At 39.0% G+C, this 23,815-nt stretch overlaps 1 protein-coding gene and 1 long non-coding RNA gene across 4 annotated transcripts; one reads left to right on the top strand and one right to left on the bottom strand.

The window, feature by feature from the left end:
- Positions 1–1,437: 1,437 nt before the first annotated feature.
- Positions 1,438–18,253, bottom strand: si:dkey-95h12.1. 3 transcript variants are annotated; one of them, XR_015514731.1, is made up of 8 exons: positions 18,144–18,253; positions 14,771–14,863; positions 12,918–14,609; positions 6,141–6,205; positions 5,952–6,040; positions 2,872–3,040; positions 1,747–2,401; positions 1,438–1,627 (listed from the first exon to the last, which is right to left on the bottom strand). XR_015514731.1 is itself a non-coding variant. In XM_087292977.1 (7 exons), the coding sequence occupies exons 2-7, from the start codon at positions 14,859–14,861 to the stop codon at positions 2,243–2,245; spliced, it is 2,265 nt and encodes a 754-aa protein (XP_087149103.1). In that variant the 5' UTR covers positions 14,862–14,863; positions 18,144–18,253; the 3' UTR covers positions 1,438–2,242. The 3 variants fall into 3 exon arrangements, 1 of the variants encoding a protein (XP_087149103.1); XR_015514730.1 differs by having other exon boundaries at positions 1,438–1,482; positions 1,744–2,401; XM_087292977.1 differs by having other exon boundaries at positions 1,438–2,401.
- Positions 18,254–20,561: 2,308 nt separating this feature from the next.
- Positions 20,562–21,728, top strand: LOC108179997 (uncharacterized). Its single transcript, XR_015514732.1, has 3 exons — positions 20,562–20,695; positions 21,343–21,470; positions 21,593–21,728. It is a non-coding gene; the product is annotated as an uncharacterized LOC108179997 (long non-coding RNA).
- The last annotated feature ends 2,087 nt before the right edge of the window (positions 21,729–23,815 follow it).

Genomic DNA, 23,815 nt, shown 5'->3' on the forward strand with positions numbered 1-23,815 from the left:
GCGAGGGGAATGACTGGGACCGAGTCGGTGACAAAGTGACTGTGTTTACTTGGACATCAGTAATTGAATTATTTGACAAATTAAATGGTGGACTTTAACTGCAGTTTGGCTCTTTCATTCAGGAATTTTATTCATGCCCCTCGTGACAAACGAGATATTTGATTCGAGGAACTGCTCTAAGGTAATAGTTTGGTTGTGGTGCTAACATGTTTACACATGATACTATACGAACTAACTTTGCCATCTGAATAAACAAATATCACTGGTCGCTCACTTACCAAATTTGTAGAGAGGGCAATCACCAGCAACTAACTTTAGAGCCGCGTTTTTATTAAGAGACGAGCAGCAAATCCGCATCTCACCATTTGCAGACGAGAAAAGCTCTCGGGTAAACAATGCTCCTTAGACATGTATTTCTATGGCGCGTTGCGTGCACTGTAATCCACACGTGAGTCCATAAAGCGCGCTGATTGGCTTGAACCAAGCGTTACTCATGCATTAATGCAGCACACTCAGACACGTAATAGTTACAGACGTCCAGTCTACATGGTGGAATACACGCTAAGATCTCATGGCCGTGACGCAGCTTCAAAAATTTGTTTCAAACCGGATGTACGAATTTGCTCGAAATTATGAAAAACAACCAATTTTCACTATTAGGGAGATATATGTGTCCTAATAGTGTTTTTAGCAGTGTGGGACACAAATACGACTGTCAACAGCTCAAAAAAATTGTTTTGGTGTTTCATGACCCTTTAAGTATATATTTTAGCAAAAGAAAAAAACAAACTTACAGTTGAAATTATCTGACTTAAAGTCAGAATTATTAGCCCCCCCTGATTATTTTCCCCCCAATTTCTGTTTAACGGAGAGAAGATTTTTTCAACACATTTCTAAACATGATAGTTTAATAACTCATCTCTAACAACTGATTTATTTTATCTTTGCCATGATGGCAGTAAATAATATTTTTTTAAGACACTGCTATACAGCTTACAGCTTAGGTTACCTAGGCAGGTAAGGGTAATTAGGCAAGTTATTGTATAACAGTGGTTTGATCTGTAGATTATCTAGAAAAAATATAGCTTAAAGGGGCTAATAATTGTGTCCCTAAAATGGTGTTTAAAAAATAAAACCTACTTTTATTCTAGCTAAAATAAATCAAATAAGACTTTCCCCAGAAAAAAAAAACATTATCAGACAAACTGTAAAAATGTCCTTGCTATGTTAAACATCATTTGGAGAAACAATGAATAAGTGCTATAGGCAAGTTTCAGGTCTGTAAAGTCTAAGAAGGAAAGTATTAGTAATTTTTTATTTTATTTATTTTATTTTTTTGAGTACAGTTTGTGGTATATCCAGAGGCAATTGCAGATTAGGAAGTGAAGTGGAGAAGTGAAGTGTTAAGTGTTAAATTGAAGACATTATTATTAAGTGTTAAGTGTTAAATTGAAGACATTTATTATTTATAGAAATATAGGACTACAAAACAGGACTTCTTAAAATAGCACTCATATGCATTAAGTATATATTTTAGCAAAAGAAAAAACAAGCGTATATACATTTTGGACAAAATTAAGTTTTAAATTGAAGACTTTTATTATTTATAGAAATATAGGCCTACATGCTGTAACAAAAACAGGACTTTAAAATTGTACTCATATGCATTAAGTATATATTTCAGCGAAAAAAAAAGACAAACTTGTATACGTTTGGGACAAAACGAAGTGCTAAATTTAAGACTACATGCTGTAACAAAAACAGGACTTTTATGAGTGTTGATTAAAAAAAGGAGTAATTTTGCTTGGCTACACAAGATAAGGCAACACAATGTTTTAGATAAAAAATAGAAATGTAAGCTTATTCTAGAAATGGATCAATATAATGTGAGGCTATTACCAGTGTGAAATTAAAATATGAAATTGTACTGATACTTTTTACTTAACACATGTTTGAGGTACAGTAGTCAGTATTTCAGCTTTTGTGTTCAGCACATGAAAGAAAGTCATAAATGTTTAGCACCACTTGAGGGTGAGTAAATGATGAAGAAATTTAAGCATATTTCTAAAAACCTTATTGGAAAAAAATGAATAGAAAAACTTCTTGATCAGGTGCTGCAGAAAAAAAGGACATGCACTCCACTGCTACATAGTATTTTAAAACATATTATGATTACTAAAGGAAATAACATGCTTGCATAGATGTCAAGAGATCAAACTAAAACTGCATTAGCAACATCATCTCACTGCAGTTTCCCCACATTTAAAGAGCTGAGGGTCACATCACGGTAGATGCCAATGCCTCTGATCTGGTCGAGCTCTTGGATCCGATGCTTGAAATTCATAAGGTGTGATCCGTTTACTGTCACTTGAAATTCAGTGTTGGTGCATAAGATTTTCATCTGAAATTAAAAACAGATGCTATCAATTGCATATACAAACTTAGCAAACATGGCAGATGTCAAATGCAACCCCTTTCAAAAGAGCTTTGTCTCAAAATATATTTGTTTTATTGATGCTGTTTCAGGAATTCTTTTACCTCTGTTTCCACACTGACATCCAGCTATCTGATATTGTTTCCCATAGTAATTGTGTTTGATTCACAAAAGTGTTCAAGTGTGTGAGCTTTGTATGACTACAGTTGAACCACCGAAGTTACAAGGAATGTTTTGACAATGTTTGGCTCCTTTTCTGAACTTGAGGGAGCTTTCGAATTTCATACAAAATATCTTAATTTGTGTTATAAATAGGAATGAAGATCTCAGCATTGGAATGACATACGGGTGGGTGATTAATTACAGACTTTTCACTTTTGGGTCAAAATAAAACTAGTAAAATATAAAATAAAAGAAATGTTTGGTGTCATACTCACCTCAAAAGGCATTCCTCGGAAAAAATGGAAGGAGGAAACCCCACGCTCTTCTTTGCCCCAGATGGATCCAATCAGACTGTTACACCCAATCCTTGGATTTCCATCTTCACTGAAGCTAAAGTTTACATGACATGCAATGTCTGGGCCTTTACTTAAATCAACAACAAACCTATTTAGAAGACAAAACATGTGATTAGATGCCTGAAATACACAGGGGTGATAAAGAAGAAGACTTACATAAATTATTGATGATAAAAAATCAGGCCATGTTCATTGTTTTATATATCACAATAGAATTGTCATGATACTCCAAAGACAACAGACATGGGGTAGTGCACAGCATTGTTGTTTATTGACCAATAAAGTGCAATTGAATTTAATAATGAGAAAAGGTAGGATCCGGACAGTAATACACCATGTTCGGACATCCATGGTCTTGTGAAATGATAGTTGACATTATGGGCAAAAAGATGTGTCTTTTTAATATTTCACTTGACTTAAAAAGGAAGCAAACCACTTTGCTTTTAAAGCAAAGGATTTAAACCACAATAATTTATTATTCGGGCAGTGTATTTCAAAGTATAGGACCTTCTTTTGCAGCCAATACAGCATTAATTTTGACAGCATAAAATGACAGATCCAACACAGTGGCCAGAGGTATTTTGAGCCAAACTTTCTTGCAGAATAGTGGGCTCTTGATACATCACAAGACTTGCTGTCTTGGTCACATTGAGACACACCAACAATGTGTCCTCTTTTGAACGCTGATATGTTACTTTTAATGGTCTTTGCATTGCAATATTTAGAGCAAAACAATGCTATTACTCCGCTGATTAAACCTTCACACTCTGCTCCTACTGGTGGAATTTTCAATCAATGGCTGGTCAAATTTAGCCATCAAACCTCCAACACTAAGTTGACCAGTGTTTCAGTTTCTTGTCCATCCATTGTAAATATTAAATTGTAATATGTGTCAGTCATACACCTATGATTTGATTAATAGTTTTTAAAACATTCCGGTATATGTACCCTTGTTCCCCAAAAGAGGGAATGAAGACGTTATGTCAGAATGACAGTATTGGGGTTCATTTAGAAGACCAATCACTAAAATGTATGAAAACTGCCAATGAATTGAAGTACTGTGTGCTAATGCTCAGAAGAAGACTACACTCCTTGTTGAGTGCACTCTCACCCCTGGGGACATGGCTTCCCCTGAGTTTAGAATGCAAGGGTGATTGCATCCACAATCTATTGAGCCAACCTCTGTTTGGATATGGCGCTTCTCTTTTGCCAACCACCAAAACAAATGAGGAGCTGCTTAGAAGTTCCCCTTCATGGGAACTCCAACGTGCGTCTGGCTAGATGATCAATCACTCTGAGAAGAAAGAAAAAGGGCCAATGAATGCCAAATGAGTTAGCAGAGCTCGGCTCTGCAGGTGCGAGTGTTTAGTCGTAAGTGAGATATACCAGTAGCGTCTGCGGAGCAAGCATCAGATTCTTTGCTTTAGACCTCTCACTGACTACGTTTACATGGACATCAGCAATCAAAATATTTGCCTTGATTTAATTAAGACAAGGCAATAATATGATTAGGGTGTTTACATGAATTGCTTTTTGAATGTTCCTTTCATGATCCCGTTTTACATGGTATAACACATAATTCAATGCGTCACCACGCTATCCGAATTTCCTCCGGAGTTTCATATAATTTCAGATGTTTCATCTTTAATTTGTCGACTTTAACTGCAGTTTGGCACTTTCGCTATCATTCAGGAACATTTCATGCATGCCCCCCATGAAAAACGAGATATTGGATGCAACTATGAACTGCTGGAAGAGTGTTGTTTTAATGGAAGTTCATACTGCATGCTGAATGGTAGAAAAAACCTCAGCATTTCACGATGCAGGTGTCTGTGGTCTGCACTGACTCGGTAGGTGCATAGAATAGTCAAATAGCCGTGTGTGTGTGTGTGTGTGGACTTTTTTGTAACAAATCGCGGCAAAAAGTCCTACATTATGGTAATAATTTGATTAAGGTGTATACATGTCTATACTGCACTTCAATAATGCGTCTAATATCGTCATACTCCATTTGTCTTAATTCGATTTCTCTTTAATTCGATTATGACCTTAATCGGATTAAATTAATTAAAAATTGCTTTGTCTTAATCACATTAAAATCAAATTATTGGTGTCCGTGTAAACATTCTGACTGAGAAATAAGAGCTCCTGATCTGCATCCTGATTTCTCCAAGAAACTAGTTTCCTCACCAGTGCGGGTGAAGATGTAACAGCGGTGGTCGAATTGATCGTACTCTAGCATTAGGGTGCGCCACCCCTGTTGTTCCCTGCAAGTCGGTTAGCACAATGGCAGGCCTGAGGATTACAGTGGGGGCGAATCCGTTGCCGTCATTCCTCCTCAGTGTGCTCTGTTTGAGCTTCGAGTGAGGGCGCTGGTTCATCATCTGGGATGGCTGTGCTCTCATTAGATGACACCAGGGACCAGATGTCCATCGCTGCATCGGAGGGCCGGCTAACATGCTCTGATGATGATCCGGACCCACTGCCACCATACGGGGTTGTTAGCGAGGCTCCAGATTTAAAATCGGATATGTTGTACACAATTAACACATTAATACTGATAGTCAGCAATAATGCTTTAACAAAAAACTATTAATGAAAATGAAATACCTGAAAATTATTAGAATGTATGCTTGAAATCTTACCTGTTTTACATATTCAATCTAATTTGCGAACATAAGCCTGTTTTAATAGTTTAACTGCAATCCAAATGGATAAACTTTTTTTTCGTGTGAATCAAATGTATATATTTTACATACATTCTTTCTGAGTATTAAATGATTAATTACAGATCATTGTTAATCTTGTGTAGGGAAATTATTATTCTGTACTGTGATTACTAAAATCTGAAAAATATTAAGTGGTAATACTGATTACAATCATTTTAGAGTCTTTTAATTTATCATCAACTGATTTTTGTTCTAAACAAGTTACACTAAATCACATTTTTGGTGGAATATATTTACTTTGACCCATACTGGTGTGTGCTTTTCTCTTACTGGTTTGCATCAGCATTGACTTTTCCATTGATGGTAATGATCATCATGTTATAGACTCCATTGTCTAGTAGGTATTCACATGGCACAGTCTTGCAACAGAAACAAAAATATACACAACATTTAAAACTAGGCATTCAAACTGTGTAAAATACATTTATGTTCAAATTTAAGAAGAGTAAAACATCTCACAAGCACTCTTGGTTTTTCTTCAGGAGCATCATACAGGAAAGTTTGTTGTGCAGGATCAGGACAAACTAAATAAATAGAATTAATGAAGAAATAAATTGTGCAGTTAGACTTTTTAAAATAGTCATTTGCAATAAGTATAATATAATAAGTAATAATTTGCAATAAGTATAAGTAATTGTAGATAATGAATAAATTACTGAATATAATTGGCCTAAGATTTTCAAACTATTAATTAATGATAAATTATAAAGAATTAAGAGTTAATTATTAGTCACAAATTTAATGTGAGCAATTGTCTGTTTTACTACAAAAACTACTCAACTATCAACTGCTCTCAGCTGTTCAAATTGATTTTAGCATTTTTGGAAAATTAATTTTCCCAATACTGCCTAAACCAGTTCCAGTAAAACCATGATTATGGTTACTGGTTATGATTATAATTATGATAACTTAGTAAACATTTACTATCCTTACCTGTTCCAGCAGCATTCATGCTAACTGAAATTCCTGGGACTCAAAAGGAACTAGAAACTTAATACTGTGCAATCCAGGACATTTTTAATAAGTAGTAAGCCTCCCAACTTCCGTCTCATCAGACATGGAACTATGCCATCAATCTGCTATCTGGTGTCAAACTACCTAGAGCAAAGAATTTATCTCCTGTCCATTCTGAAGAGCAAGGCTATGGAGGTGTATGTGCAGAAAGCATTACATCAAGGATTTATCACTTCATCATCTTTACTAAATGCTTTGAGCTTCTTTTTTGTGTGTAAAGAAAGACATGTTTTTTGGACCTGCATCGATTATCATCTGATGAAGTTTCAGATCGTACAGATACCCTATCTACTTCTCCTGGTCCCACCAGCTCTGGAATAACTGCGGGACATGCATCTACTTCATACTGGATATGCAGAACACGTACAATCTCATTTGTATTAAGAAAAAGGAGATCAGTGGATGCCTTCCTTAGTCCTTCCAACCACTAAGAATGCTGGGTGTTGCCAGGTGAGTGTCCATCTCATCAACAGTTTTCCAGACTTTTCTGAACGAGGTTTCCAGGAGTTCCTCCATTGCTTTTTCATATTGTACATTGATACTTATCAGAGCCATCTTATTGTATCTCCTAAAAGGCAAGCTGAAACCCTCTCCTGGACACCTGAAGCCTTTCTCCAGTTAAAAAAGAAATGTAATATGGCTCCCTTCTACAACATCTAGACCCCTAACTAATTCTGGGCAATAAATCGGTATCTGTATTTATTCACCTACACCACTGTCAATATTGCTAAAAAAAGATTTCAGTAATATTCAACAATTATCGATACTGAATTATATGAAACATTATGTTATTATTTTATGACTATTTTATCACCCGGCTCTACCCTTAACTTTCCTTTTCACACAATTAATCTATGTGATATCTTAACTACCCCCCCCCGCTCCCCCCCCCTCTCCCTGAATCTAAGAACTGTAAATACGATGCCCCCAGCTTCATAAAATGGTGTGAGAAGCTACCCCTGGAGAAGGGGATGCTGTCAGGATTCCACCATCTGATCTTCCTGAGTTCCACTATTTCTGAGTTTATCTGAGTTCCTTTTAAAATGTTCTTTTTATGTTCCTGTTTTACATGTTTCAGTACTTAAATTGATTAACGTCAATACGTCAATTAACGTCATGTTTTACAACATGATTTTTAACTCAACTGAATGGGCCAATTTGAAAGTTTGCTTTATGACACTGTTCTAGGGTGTTTTGTATGATGTTCAAAGCTCTTTCTTGGGAACGAGAGGGCATGCCTGGGAGAGCACAGGGTCGAAGTCAGTCTGTCACTGAACATATGGCATTCAGTATAGGGTGCAGGGACATCAGAGCATAAATGGTGGTGGGGCTAGGTCAGAAATTAGTGAATTGCGGCATATGTTGCTGAAGCAGCAACAGAAACTGAATCAGTTAGCCAAGAGTATGGCCTTGTTTCACAATTATCTGTGCAATTTGCAATGACATAAACCTAATGCAATCATTTGTAAAAGATATCTGAGATTGTTGTGGTTAGCGAGAGTCTGTGCACCATCCGTGCACCATTAATTTTGATCTGTGGGAACATCTTAGATCATGTCATGATTACAGTATCAAGCTGCAAATGGCCTTTCAATTCCTTATATTGGTAATTCAAAATTATGTGTAGAGCTTTGTGGGTGAGTAGTTTAAGACTGTGGTGTGCTGGTTGTCAGGGACCCTCCTGGTGGCATGTGTACTCAAGTGCCTAGAGTATTGGGTATGAACATTTGCTTCTACTGGGAGCTCTTTGGCCAGCATGGCACAGGCCTTTTTCACAGTATTTACATCAACATGAGGCTTCACCAGTTTCAGACATTGAGGTATGAGTTAAAGTATGTGGATGTTAGGCATGTCGCATCCCATTGCTACAACCTGCTCATTGCCGTATTCGGGTAGTGTGGGAATATATATATTTTCATAAACTTGTTCTAAATTAACAATAATCTATATATAATAAAAATGTTTTTATTCTTTGGTTTTTAATTAGCCCATTTCATTTAAAACTCTAGTTAGGTTGTGACATTAAACATTTTGTTTCCTGAGCACAGGCTGAGCCAAAGTGATACAGATGATATAGGCAGAGTCTTAACAACTGTGCCCTTGTGTTCGGGTGATGCTTTCAGGCCAAAGCAACCCTTTTGTTGATAAACTTGATGAGGTCAGGGCTGGGAAAATGTTGTTAACCTTGCTGACCCCAATACTTAATTTGACCAATGCTATTACTATTATGTTGATGTGATAAGGGCTGGGAAAATGCTCTCCTAAGAGAGATCTCCAAATGGGTATGAGAGGGGGGCAGGATAGAATTAATATCCACGTCTCGCACCTCCTAGATGATGAGGCAATGCTTTCCCAGTGCGCCGCCATCGCCGCGTCATCAGAGCGGGTATGATCATAATCCTGACCCTAAGTGCAGAGGGGACAGTGATCTGGCATGTTCGGGGGTTCTTCTCGGAGAGAAGTATACCACACAGCGAATTGACTCTACTTCAGGGCTGAGGCATGCCTCGTAGAGGGTGACAGCGTTAACCACCTAATCGATAGGTCACCTAAGTCCTCCGCGCTCCATCTATGGACCACACGTGAGGTTCTATAGATCTGGGCGCGGGTGCCAAATGGTGCCTGTCCCAGAGAAGAAGCTTCTTCCAGGGGATGCACCAGGGAGGGGCCATCACAAGTAGAGAGCTGAAAAACAGGTCAGATTGAGCCAGAGATACATAGACAATACATAGACCTGTTCCTCATCCTCCCTGACTTTACACAGTATTTGTGTTAGTAGGCTCACTGGAGAAATGCATATTATGCACGCTCCGGGGTCAGCTGTACAGCCAGTGCACTAGAACGCACCCATAGCAGCTGGTAAGTCTCCATTTCCCCAGGTGAACTGCCATGAGAGCGCATCGGCTGCATGGTTGAGCTCGGTGGGGAAGAATGGGATGCAGCGATTTTGCCGTATATGACTCTGGAGGAGCAGACCGCGAGCTAGTTGAGATATGCTGCGAAAGCAGATACCCCACGTGCGATTGATATATGCCATCATTGCCGTGCTGTCCGTTCTGACCAGCATGCACGAGATACACTGCCAACAGCTCCAGGCAGTTAAAATGGCAATGCAACCAGGTTCCTACCATGGACGCGTACTGGAAGCATCCGTCGAAACGACGACATGCCTGGACACTGGTTCTAGTGGCCCGCAGGCCTGTAGAAATGCAGGGTCCATCCAGTGGCTAAGGGCACGGCCACACAGCGGAGTGACAGCCGATTGTGAAGCCAATGCTGAAGCAGTCTCATATGGAGCACCCGAGTGGCTATTCACCGGCTGCAGATGCCATATGCTCCAGGAGCCTCTGAAATAATATCAATGACACCACAGTTTTCCTGTCGAACTCTTTCAGACAGGTCAGTATCAGCTCGGCGAGCTCTTGGGGGAGGCGCGTAATCATGGTGATTGAGTCCAGCTCCAACCCGAGAAAAGAGTTGCTCTGCACAGGGGCGAGCTTGCTCTCTTCTCGGTTGACCTAAAGCACCAATAGGTCAAAGTGCCGAAGCACCCTGTCTTTGTGCATAATCAACTGATATTGCGAGTCCTCTGAAATCAGCCAGTCATTGAGATAATTGATTATGCGGATGCCCGCGAGCCGAAGGGGCGCTGGGGCACCCTCCGCGAGTTTGGTGAAAACCAGTTGAGACAGAGAGACCCCAAAGTGGAGGACTTGTACTGCCAGGCTAGACCTTCCAACGCAAAACGCAGAAACTGACGATGGCGTGGAAGTATGGAGACATTAAATACAATGAAGTACAGGCTGTAAAACCCGCTCTCCATCTCGGCTGGAGTGACCGGTTTGACAGCATATTTCACCAGGAGGACAGCAATCTGTTCTCGCAAGACAGGGGTAGACACAGGGCTGACCCTGTTGAAATACACGCCCGTGAACTTGGGAGGCCGTTTTGCAAATTGAATCACACAGCCGAGCCTGATTGTGCGAATGACCTGTTGTGATGCGCTGGTCAGCGTTAACTAGGCAGGCAGCGCCCCCGCTGATGGCTTAACTTGCACGATCATTGATGCACCAGCGGTAGTGCAGCGCGTAGTGGGCCGGTTCAACCTGGTAGTGCTGGGGTCCCACGGGACAGCAGGAGATGAGAGATTCACTCTCGTCTTGCACCCAAACTCCGGAGGAGAGGCTGGGAGTGTGAGACAAAGGAGACCTTTCTCCTGCATTCCGCGAGCCACTGGCGAAGTGAACCAATCCTGTGAGCTGGAAGCCATAGCGTCCCAGATTGACAGTGTTTGGGCTGTCTCATCTCTTTCTCTAAGGATTTGATGCCGTTTTTTTTTTTTTTAACGCTGTTGATTTAAGAGCCCGGCCCTCGGGGAAAGAGCAAATTCCCTCTTTTCCAGATGGCCCGTCTCAGGGATGCTTTGTGGTCTGTCTACCGGACTTAGCGGCCCACTGGGATAGAGGTGCAGGTGGCGGAGAAGATCTCGGATCCCGCCGATAGATGACCTCACCCATCGCCTCCGACTGCTTCTTCACTGACGTGAAAAAGGCCAGCCTGGGATATGGGTGTATTGAGAAAGCAAACTTTATCAACATCACGCATATGAGCCAGGTTTAGACAGAGGTGGCATTCCTGGGCCACTAATGTGACCATTGTCCTTCCTAGGTCACATGCAGCCAACTTGGTGGTACGCAGAGCATAGTCGGTTGCGGTGCAAAGCTCATGCTCAGTCCTGGGTCAGAACCATCCTCGTGCAGCTGGGCCAGCGCGTGCGCTTGGTAGCACTGGTAGGTGACCATAGCTGATGAGGGCGAAGGTGCACGCAGTGCGTGAGCTTACTGTGCATTTCTGGGAAGAAGGGGATGGGAGGATTAGAAGGTCTTGCCTTCTTTACATCCTCCACATAACACCCCTCTAGTCGGTCCGGCCATGGGGCTGGGGGATAAACCATCTCCAGGCCCATTGCCAAAGCAGCCTGGAAAAGCACGGCCACCAAGTCTGCCTCTAGATCCGACGTCGCGCTCATCACCCCGGAGGGAGGGAGCGGGTTCGAATCCTCATTGGACATTGACAGCCCACACTCCAAGGATAGTGAGGACCAAAGCGCACGCAGATCAGGCAGAAAAAGGTGCCCTCCAAGACTGTGTGAGCTTACTATGCACTTCCGGGAAGAAGGGGATGAAAGGCTTGGAAGGTCTTGCCTTCTTTATATCCTCCACATAGCACCCATCTAGTTGGTCTGGCCGCGGGACTGGGGGATAGCCCATCCCCAGACCCATGGCCAAAGCAGCCCGGGAAACGCACGGAGTGACATCTTGAAAAAGACGTGCTGCACAACCATGTTGGTCTTTCAGAAAAACTTACCGCTCTGGAGGACGGACCCAAAGAATGTCAGGCAAGGGAGAAACCCAGGTTGACCGTCTGCCACTGCGTGTAAAAACACACTCTAGACCGAGAGAAGCCAGCTGCTTTCTCGTTCTCTCTCTGTAGACAGTCGGAGAAAACCCTCAACCACTCTCTCAGACGTTTTTTGAAAAGCTCTGGAGTAAAAAGGTTGCCTTAGCTTGGCACGTGCAACGCTTTTATGACAAGCTTGATTGTTATTGATGCCAGCTTTGCATGCTGATGCCGCCAGCTCATTGGCCCATTTTTGTTCTTCAGCTTAGGCCCGATGGGGACCTAAGAGTTTACATAACAACATTTCTAACAACACTAGGACCTAAAGAAATGTCTCAAAAGCTTACCTATAGCACGCACAAATGTGTCAGAGTTTAACAGAGCTATGAATATGTTGTGTTCTATTAGACTGGGTAAACAGAGATGTGTTATAACAACAGCCTAAAATGTATTTACAATGGTAAAGCAGCACTGCTTCTTCCACTCATGATCACATGGAGAAATTTTAGGCTGTGTCATGCTTGTCTCTCATTAGTGGTCTCAATTATTAAAAATGGCTATTTTCATCTAAATTTTCTAATTATTTCAACAGATTCACATAAAAGTTATTTTCTTTTAACAATATAATGCATTGCACATTTGCATTCATTTATTAATATTCTACTGAGTTGTTATTTCATCATTTCATTCAATGCATGATATAGCTGGGGACAATGAATTCACTAATCTATATAAAAGTAATGCATTGATTGCAATATTTATATTAATGATATTTCAACATCAATACTGTTTCTCTAAATGATCACAAAAATTGGCATTTACCTGGTGATGTTATAGATTTGACGGTCTCACTGGCTTCACTCACTCCCACTCTACTCACTATCCTGTAGCGGATCATGCACTGCTTTCCAGACTCCAGTCCAGATAGAGTAAAGTCTTCATCAGTTGTGTTTATGACAAGCCACTGTTCTTCAGCTTTAGATTCTTCTTTTACCTGCTTGTACTCCACTCTGTACTGCTCTGTTTCTCCAGTTGGGGACTTCTGCAGTTTCAGGGACATGGTTTGTTCATGGACATCCTTCACTATCAGTGGTGGAGGTTTGGACACTGGCTGGAAATCTGTGCTTTTCAGTTTCCCTTTTTCATACAGATAGATGGAGGATCCTGGGCTGAGTGTATTAGATATTGCAGAAATAATGAAGCAGATTCCATTTTCATCTTTATTTGCCACTGACAAGCCTTTGAAAAGGGACAAGTTATCTCTCATCTTTGTTTTGACATCAGGATCATTGAACCACTTTGTCTCACAGGTCACTGAAACTTTGTTTTGTTCTTCATCTAACTTATTAGACTTGTCAGATTTTAGAAGCTTCTTCAGGCTTTCAAGATATGGGTCTTCATTCAGAGATGTGAGCATCAAGCACACCACAAAGTCAACATTAGGATCAAAGAGGACAGTGTTGAGATTGTCTGAATCTTCAATCTTGATCCCCTTAATGTAAGAACTCAAGAGGTTAAATTCAGACTTTGCATCTTTCAACCACTGCCTAAACATGCCAAGAAAGTCATGGTAGATCAACATTTCTTCTATTGATGTTTCCTTTATTTCTCCTCCTCGAATAGCAGACACAATTCTGCCAACTTCTTTCAGCATCTTTGCCTTATATTTATTAAAGGTTTTCTGAAATGACTGCAGCCTCTCTTGGATGTCGCTGAAATCATTTACCAGTGTATTTTGGGACAGGTCATTACATGTCCTCTCTACTTTTTCTAGATCCTCCATCATAAATTCAATGGAGGAAAGCAGACCTGTGCTTATGTTTGCCTGTAATTGAGCTGCCTTTGAATCCAGTAAATTAAGAGGATAAAGCCACACTTTAACTGGAACTGCATTCTTTGAATTATTCAGCAAAGAGGGGAGCTTCTTGTACAAATCAAGGGCCTCGATGTAAGAAGTTGGACTTTGCTCAAGATGAAAGTCACCGTAAAATGTGCAGGAGATGTTCTCAACCATATTTGTGTCATCATCTGTCATATTTACAGCTCCACTTCCTTCAATTGACAATGTGGGTATCTTCTTCACCATTAGATTCAGTTCCCCCGCAATCTTCTGCTTGTTCTCCTCTTCTGAAAATGTCCGATCAAACACCATAATGGCCTGAGCGCCATACAGTACAGCTGTGACCACATGAGTTGCAGTTTTCTGCTCAAACACCTGAGGGTAGGTAATGTTGTCCAGATGGTTCATAGTAAGCTGTTCAAATTTGGTGGTTTCACTGTAGTACATTGTAACTCTGGACTGTCTGTTTGAAGATTTGGTGTCATGCAGAAACTTGGCAGATCCTCCCACCTCCACCAGTCCTCCCAAGAAGCTGGCCTTCAACGAAGCACTCACATCCAGGAGACTGGACTTACTAGCAAAAGAGTCAGAGCTACTGAACTTCAAATCTGTCTGGGGCTGTGGATGACTGTCCAAATTTTCAGACAGTGAATTCTTATTCCACAGAGTTACACCTGAGGAGAGATGTGGCAGATGAACAGATGTAATTAACTGTTGAAGTAAATGTCCAGCTCATGTATTTCATGACTATTAACTAAATTCCACAAGTACTGTTTGTTTATTGACAAATGGGTGAAACTGAGTAAAAATCTTTTCATAAGACTAGGCACACCACCTGGAATGAAGGAATCTTTGCGGCAATCATACAGCATTCCAGGAAACAGAGGTCTTCCAAGAGCTGCCACAACAATATAATCTGATGCCATATCTATAGTAAGTAAATATAAATAAACACATTATTTGTAATATTAAAGTAAAAAAAAAAATCCTAAAATCATTGTTACAATGCTGTTAAAGTCCAAACAGTATAAAGAAAGTTCTCACAAGCTACATACACAAAAAAACAACATATTCTATAATAATTGGATTAATGCTCTGTCAACTCGAAATCTGTCTTTAAACAAGACCATCAATATCATTAAGCTTTATCCAAATTAAGTTTACAGTCAAATTAGAAAAGGTGGTGTAGATCTGAAATTTATGATTACAATATTTATTTACCAGAAACAAAAAAAAGTAAAAACAAAACAACAAGAAAAAAACGGCTGAATAGCTGACTTTGCAGTCAAATGTGTTACAATTATTTGATTTGTGAATGGTTACATGTCCATGTACCCTAAAAGGATGAAGTTTGGGATAACAAGGACTCTCCCTAGTGCTGGCCCACTGGACAAACTAAACTGAAGATCTGGGGTCCGCTTTTCGTACCTCACTTAAATGATCTGAGATGATTTGGCAGATCCTGGATCTTGTAATCTTGATAACTGATCTTTGGTTTATTTGGTTCTTCAAACAAGTTTGCGAGTCAGATTAAAATGTCTGGATGAACTGATCTTAGATCGCTGTGTGTGTTGAGAAGGACTGATCTATCAATCCTCAAAATCATGATCAGCAATGCAGCGATTGGCTGACATCATCTGATTAATATTCAATTATCCATGTGAGCAAAATTACATAAAATTCATAGTAAACGGTTTGTTAAATATGATGGAAATAACTTTCCAACTTTGTTGTGGGCTGCTTGCTTTACATTTTCATGTGTCAAGAGTATTTAGCAATTTAGTTACTTTTACAGGATTTTCTTTATTATAGTAACCATAGTAGTATTATTGTAGCCGGTTTCTTAATTGATGTAAAGAATAACTGGATGTTCAATTTAATTTTGCATCACAAAAGCATTTTGATAATGGTAAAAGTGTCTTTAACTTTTGTGAAGCATCAAATCATGAATGCACATCAGTAACTCGCCAGTAACTTGTTATAAATGTTTGTCCCTGAAAGATAACATTGTAAATAACTGTATATCTGGTGACCACAATATTCAAATCTCTTGGAGGAACTGTAGTCAGAACTAAAGGTCACAGGACTGTGTTCACTGGAATCCTCCCAAGCGGTGGACTTCTACATTCTGATTGCTTGCCACCGAATCGCGTCATATCTCATTACCATAAAGTTGACTTGATTACAACTCTCCTCAACGCCCGCACCGGCGAAGATGCGCTGATTCTGACCACTTATTGCCGCTGGCTCCCATTGAAAACTAATAACTTTCTGCTACTTTGACAGTCTCGCGAAATTCTGTGTGAGTGTACAGTTTGAATAACAGGACTTAGAGAAAAATAGGAGACACGACTACTTTTCTTTTATCTAAAGTATTATGTATGTCTTTAAATAAATGTTTTTGAGGCAAAGACAAGATATGGGGTTACACAACAATGCACAAAAAAGATTTTAATGATTATATTTTACAGTGAAATGCAGGGTTAAAGAGTGTGTGCAAGCTGAAAATGCAACTTTTCTGTGTTTTAAGCTGTTTTTAACTAACCTTTTAACGTTATAGATTAAATTAGTAGTTTAAACAGTATAAAGGGCACTTACAGTTTTTCTCTATGGGTTTGATCATTTCTTGAAACAGAAATTACATTCTCAAAATTCTAAAATCATTTGGCAAAACAGTGTTTCAGTTTAGCACAACACTATAGCTCACTTGCAAAAGCTCATATCTTTCCCAAAAAAGTTCACTCATGCATCAACACTAAATTGCTTTCCCATATAAAAAGTCAATGCCACAAAAATGGCAAATATCCTTCTCAATTGCTTTGGCTCATTTCTTGAAACGGACCAGGCATTCTCAAAACTCTTAGTGCTTTTGCTAAAATAATGTGAATGGTTCGGCACACCACCATGGTTCACCTGCAACAGCTCATACCTTTCCCAAAACAGTTCACTCATGTGTCAAAACTAAATTTCCTTCTCATTTAAACAGTCAGTGCCCCCCAAAATGCTTCATCCCTTTATCATTGTGCAAGTCAAAACATTTAGATGTTCTGTCACTATGGCAAAGGACCACTAAAATATCCCTCATGTCCACTTTACAGTCTCAGCCCAGTCCTTCATTGACAATGGTTACTGTACTGTTTCTGTCTAGCTAACAGAATACAATTGTGTATAAAAGTGAAGAAAAAAAAAAGAAATAGGATTTTAGGGTAAGAGTAGCCTCCTAGGATTGACGTCACTCATTGCACTCATACTGCCAAGAAAATGGTAAGTCCTTTTTTTTATTATAATGATGATCAACCACACACAAAGTAACTTCCATATATCAGAGCAAACAGAAACTGTATACAGCATAATAAACTGTAATATAAACACACAAACAAAAAACTAGAGTGCTATAAATAAAGCTTGAGTTTCATAACAGTTCTTTACTGCCTGCTGCCCTCACCCTTCTGACCATCCACACGCTGCAGTCTGTGTGGCCACAGATTCTTGTCCACATCACAGCGTATATTCTCCCTTGCGATGCAACAAGGAAAGAAACGGTGTGAATGTCGCAACTATCCTCCACAATAATCAATTGTTCCAAGGATTCACCTACTGTATGGTATTCATGGTATTATGGTCTTGACTAATTTTGTCAATGGAACAAACTATTGTCTTATCAGTTTAGATCAACAAGATCTAATCACTTGGAAAATGTGCCAAATGTAGGCTATCTGTACTTAATCATTTGCAAATGATATAAATGAAATACTGAATGAGAAATTCAATTCTGTTGTGAACAATTTCAAAGTGGTTTGGAGGTTTGTCCATGTTGTTTAGAGAATGTAATTTCTGTTTCAAGACATGAGCCAAACCAATTTATACATATTAAGTCCTGTGGACAGAAATAGCACAAATATGTTTAGTCATATAAAACACATCACTGCATGCAGCCAGTGACATTTAAAAAATACAAAATGACAAATTAAGTATTGGGGCGCATTTTAAATGCTCACTTTTACTTGTATATTTCATATTCTATCTTTAAAAAATTCTGTACCGTTTACAACTTGAAAAAATTCTTACAATAAGTTTGTAGTCTACACCACATACATTACATTAATATGCCATGCAAACATCTTAACTGAATCAAAATAAGCAAACTGCTCTTTGAATTAAAATGACAACATTGTGTTATGATCTGCACAGTTAAAGTAACAGTTTACCAGTCTGTAGCAAAGGAGGCTCGGATGAACTGAATCAGAGATGACTTGGTTGAATGACTGCCTGAAGACCAGTGAAAAGGAGATGACTGTACGCAAGACTCGAAATCAATGAAAAAGCAAAAACCCGTCTCGCAGAGCCAGTGCAAGCAGGGGTTGGGGGGTTGATGGGGTGTGGCGATTGCATGTGCGAAGGAGGGGGCACTTTCTCTCTAGGAGAAAAAAATGTGTCAGTCTCCACAGCCCTACAAAGTTTAATTCCAAACCTGCTTCAACACATATACCTGCAGGTTTCAAACAGTGGTTTCCAGAGAACTTAGTTAAATTCCGAAGGGGGCGGGGTTGGTGGTTAATTTGTGTGCAAACTTGAAGAGTGGTGGAGGGAGAGTGCACTCTTAAAAAAAAGGTTCCTTGAGGTTCTATATAGAACCTTGGGTTTATACTTGGCCAGTAGAACCTTTTACCCAAAAAATGGTTCCATTTAGAACCCTTTGACTGCAAAGAACCTTTTTGAATAAAATGGTTCTATAATTTTTGAATCATAACATAATTATGTAGCAAAGATTATAAAATAATTATAAGCTACAACACAGAGAGACAAAGCTTTTTGAGTCAAAACCTAATAAAATGAATGCTGTGGTCAGAAACTTAATCAGTGTACAGTATGATGGGATTTTTTTTCATGCAGGTTTGTACAATAGCATATAACTTATAGGCCTAGTTTATATATATTCAATGTTTAACATTTTTGACAAATTATTTAGTGAAATACATAAAATGACCAATTTATTTAGACTGTGCAGTAACATGTTGTTATGGTTTAATAATTAATTTTAAACTAATAATCATAAAAAGCCCTCTGGTGACGTCAGTCATTGACAAGAACATCGTTATGGACCGGCGGTAAAGAGCCTCGAGAGTGAATGTTAATTTTTCGAAAGGAGAAGTCCTCTATTTTAGCTTCATCATTCAGGTATGTAAGTACATTTAATATATATAGTGAAATATTTTGTATTATGAAGTAATGTATCTATTTGATAGAAAATCCCTCGTGTTTTATGGGGATACAGACTGAATGGGGGTAGCGTTAATATGGATAAACACTGTGCTTGTGATGACCTTGGTCGTCACCCTTCTGTTCAGAAATCTGTTAAGTGTAATTTGTTCTGCTTTTTATTCGAAATAAGTTACAATATCGCTATACTTGTTTGCCAGTACTACTAATTAAATTACCGATAACAATATACAGCTGTGTTATTTCAAGGCGAGCTTCGAGAGAGCGTGAATGAAGCATGTGCACGTGATTTTAAAAGTAACTTGATATGAGCCGATTTCATCGTGTTTTTCGTGTTGTTTTTAGCTCCAACCTTGAACAAACGCTCACTTTTAGCTTGGTTCATGTGTGTTTTATCAGGAATTGACCTAAACTCTGCAAAGTAGTGGACATAACTGCCCGCGGTTGAGACGGTCCGTGTAGCCGTAAAACCGCAAGGTAGCAGTGCTACGCTCGTGCCCGCACGGGCAGATTCGTGCCTTGAGTCTGTGCACGCGCGGGAGGCCAGTCACGGTGGCAAGTTCTCCCTATGGCCAGTCCGCCCCTGAATATTATTGAAACCTTTAAAAAGCCAAACATATTTTAACAATCCATAGACGAAAGATCAGGTCTTAAAGCAAAGGTCTTAAGATCAGGTGCTAAATAAGTTTAAAATAAATATTTTAATGTATATTTTATTTTTCTTTAAACAGCCTGAAAACTGAACTGCATCATAAAACTTGTGCTTGGTATGTATCATTGTTTTAAAATCCAAACAAACTGTATTGTGGTCAGTAAAATGAAATGAATATTATAAAAGACTTCAAGATTGTATTTATCCTTACAGAAAAGTGTCATGGGACCCATATTAAGTACCCAACTTTGATTTGCTTGACACAAGTAGCTTTGCAGAAGAAGGATTCCAGCTTAAATAAAAACACGTGTCACATCCATAATTGTTTGACATCATCTTCAAGCACACCTGGTAAAGTATTGTATTTTATAACATGCATATTTCAGACTTGTTGGTTGTTGTGTACTGAAGTAATATATTTATCCCAAAAATATTCTATTACTTACTACTGCTGTTTTAATACAGTGAGAATATTAAGGTCGTTGCTAAATAAAAAGTCCTGCAGAGAAGAAATATGTATTGAAAGGTGTAAATTTGCCTACAGGATTCCTTGTTGCAATGTCTTCAAAACAAATGTAAAAATGAAAGCATTAAAGTGGTGAGCTCATAATGATGGGATCAAAAGGAAGTGAACTGGACTCTGAGGAACTTAACACAAGGTAAGTTCATTTCAATAGATTTTATGTCAAGATTCATTATGAGATTTAAATTCATATTTACACACTCTACAAATGCTGTCTTCCTACCTCAGATTGTGATGGACCTAGAATGCAACACCGTTTACGAATAAGTCAAGAACCAAATGAAACACTATTTTCCAGAGCGCAGATTATGGAAGGGTCTGCAAAACTAATGGAGCAGTTTCTTCTTCTTGGAGTGCCACAGCTTGTGAGTAACCAAACACTGTTATATTGTGTGCCAAATAGATATGAAAAATCTGTGTATATGACGTTTTAAAGCTCATTTGGTAAAGCAATGCATTAGCAATGCCTAATGTGTTACAGGTCTCATATATTAATAAATGTATTGATTAAACACAATCTAAGCCCCTTTGGATAAAAGTATCTGCTAAATATGATGTATGTCAGGGGTGTCAAACTCAGCTCCAAAAGGGCCGAAGCACTGCACAGTTCAGTTCCAACCCTGCTCCAACACACTTACCTGTAGGTTTCAAACAAGCCTGAAAGACTCAATTAGTTTGATCAGGTGTGTTTAATTAGGGTTGGAACTAAACTGTGCAGAGCTGCGGCCATTTTGAAACTTAGTTTGACACCTGTGATGTATGTTATTTGATATACAGTTATTTTGTTCTTATTCTAATTTTATTGCTTTGTTTAATGTACATACTGAATTGAGGTCACTCAGAAATGTCAATTTCATTAAATTCTGTAACAAATGAAATGCAGATTAAATAGAAAATATATTACAGCTGTCTACTCTGTATTTATGTATTTTTGATGACTTTAAAGTACTTGTACTGCTGAAAATGTGTCACTTCGAAACTGACACAAAGTAAACAAAATGTTTTAATTTAGGATGCTGCATATAAGGACTTAGTGAAGAACACAGAAACATCTTTAAAAGAAATGGCCCAAAAGAAGGGAAGGAAAGAAGGAAGTGCTCTATGCTAGTCTCATTGGACCAGCAGAGGAAACCACAGAAGGTAACTACACTAGACATAACCCCCCATAAAAACACACTTTAATTGTATTAATTATAACTGTATTTCTATTTGACTTATGTTCATTGGTTAAAAGTACGCAGCATTATAATATTGTTTTACAGAAATCCAAAGGTCCTAACAGCTCTCCTGATTCCGTCAAGGCTTGAAGTGTCAGCATTACGTTGGCCTACACTCCCTCACTTGCCTTCCGCTCCCTCATTTATCAGAGGCACCACAGTAGAATGAATTAGCAATTACTTTTCACTTTCCAGCCGCAACCCAGCTCTGGGAAACACCTATACACTCTCTCATACACCTGCACACATTCACTCACTGTGGCCAATTCACCAATACCATACGCATGCCTTTGGACTGTATGGACAACTGGAGCACCCAGAGGAAACCCACACAAACACTGGGAGAACTTGCAAACTTCACACAGAAACACCAACTGACCCAGTCGGGACTCGAACCAGTGACCTTCTTGCTGTGATGTGACAGTTCTAACCAGTGAGCCACTGTGCCACCCATTGACAAAACTATTTTTGTTTTAAGAGAGGCCGGCAAATATGGACATGCTACAGGTTGTGGAATGGCTGTTCTCAGTGTTTTGTCTAATCATTTTGCGATGTTTTGTATGCCATTAAGCACTTTCTTCAATAACTTTCATTGAAAATGATGTATAAACATGGATGTTGCCATGACCAATACATACATGTACCGTCAACTTGTTGAAATTGTAGTGTTATTCAATAGATGTTTGTGTATTGTTTCTATCTGCATTGTAATATATTTTTCTACATTTTACAGATGTTTGAAAGTTAAGTATTGTATTTGTTCAATCAGTAAACAAGCTTACAAATGTTTATTAAAAAGTGAGATCATTAGAATTAGATTGTTGAATGCCATTAAGCTGTTAATTATGTTTACTAATTAAATAGTAAAATGTATAATGTATAATGTTTAGAGGTAGATCTTATACAAAGTAAAATTGCAGAGGTGCAATTTTAAATATTATTTAAAAATTATTTTGTTAAATAAATTGAATAAATTTAAACAATTTGAATTTTCTGCATTGGTTTTATTTTTTATTCAATAATAAATAACATTAATTCAAAAATAAATAAAGAACCCTCAAATGGTTCTAAATATAACCATGTAACTTGAATTCAAAGAACCATTTGAGGTTCTATTTAATGAACCCTTAAAATGGATCTATTTAGAACCTTTTTGGGGTTCCATATATGAAGCGCTTGATAGAACCATTTTTGGTTCTATATAGAACCTTTTTTTTAAGAGTGAAAGAACCATTTGGGGTTCTATTTAATGAACCCTTAAAATGGTTCTATTTAGTTTAGCATCGTTTAGCATGGTTCTGCATAGTTTAGTTCCAAACCTGCTTCAACATGGGGAGGGGGGGGGGTATATTGGGGAGGGAATGCGATCTGTGCACGAAGTTGAAGAGGGTGGGTGTGTGGTCTTTGGTGTGTTGTGTTGGTAGGATCTGCGCGTAAAGTTAAAGAGCAGTGGGGTGATTGCATGGATGAAAAAGTGGGCTTTTTTATTTTGAGCTTGAAGAACTTTCTCTTCAAGAGAAAAAAATGTGTCAAACTCAGTTCCTGGGGGATTACAGCCTTGCATAGTTTAGTCCCAAATCTGCTTCAACACATGTAGCTGCAGGTTTCAAGCAGTTGTGTGCAGAGAACTTTCGAGGGGCAGGGGCTCGAAGTTGAATTCCAACAGGTGGGGTTGGTTGTTTATCTGTGTGCAAAGTTGAAGATCGGAGGAAGGGGGAGTGCGGTGGATGGGTTTGTATGCAAAGTTGAAGATCGGAGGAAGGGGGAGTGCGGTGGATGGGTTTGTATGCAAAGTTGAAGATCGGAGGAAGGGGGAGTGCGGTGGATGGGTTTGTATGCAAAGTTGAAGATCGGAGGAAGGGGGAGTGCGGTGGATGGGTTTGTATGCAAAGTTGAAGTGGTGCAAAAGAGGGGGCATTTTCATTTTAAGATGGCATATTCATTTTAAGAGATAATAAAAAAATGTGTCAAACTCATCTCCTGGAGGGCCACAGCCCTGCATAGTATAGTCCCAAACCTCCTTCTATACATTTACCTGCAGGTTTCAAGCAGTGGTGTGCAGAGACCTTTGAGGGGCAGGGGCCCGAAGTTGAAGTCCGAGTTGATGTCAACCCAATATTCATTTCCAAACAATATGCAATGTCCCACGGTGCTGGGGTGTGTTAGTCTGTTGATGTCCTGAGCCTGCTGGGAGAATTCTGAAAGTCAAATTTTTTATGAAAATGAATTACAGTTTTTCTTAGTTGTTTACACACAATTACTTGTACT

Source organism: Danio rerio, chromosome 18 (assembly GCF_052040795.2).
Source record: "Danio rerio strain M-AB ecotype USA chromosome 18, GRCz13ab, whole genome shotgun sequence".
In the NCBI taxonomy this organism is placed as follows: Eukaryota; Metazoa; Chordata; class Actinopteri; order Cypriniformes; family Danionidae; genus Danio; species Danio rerio.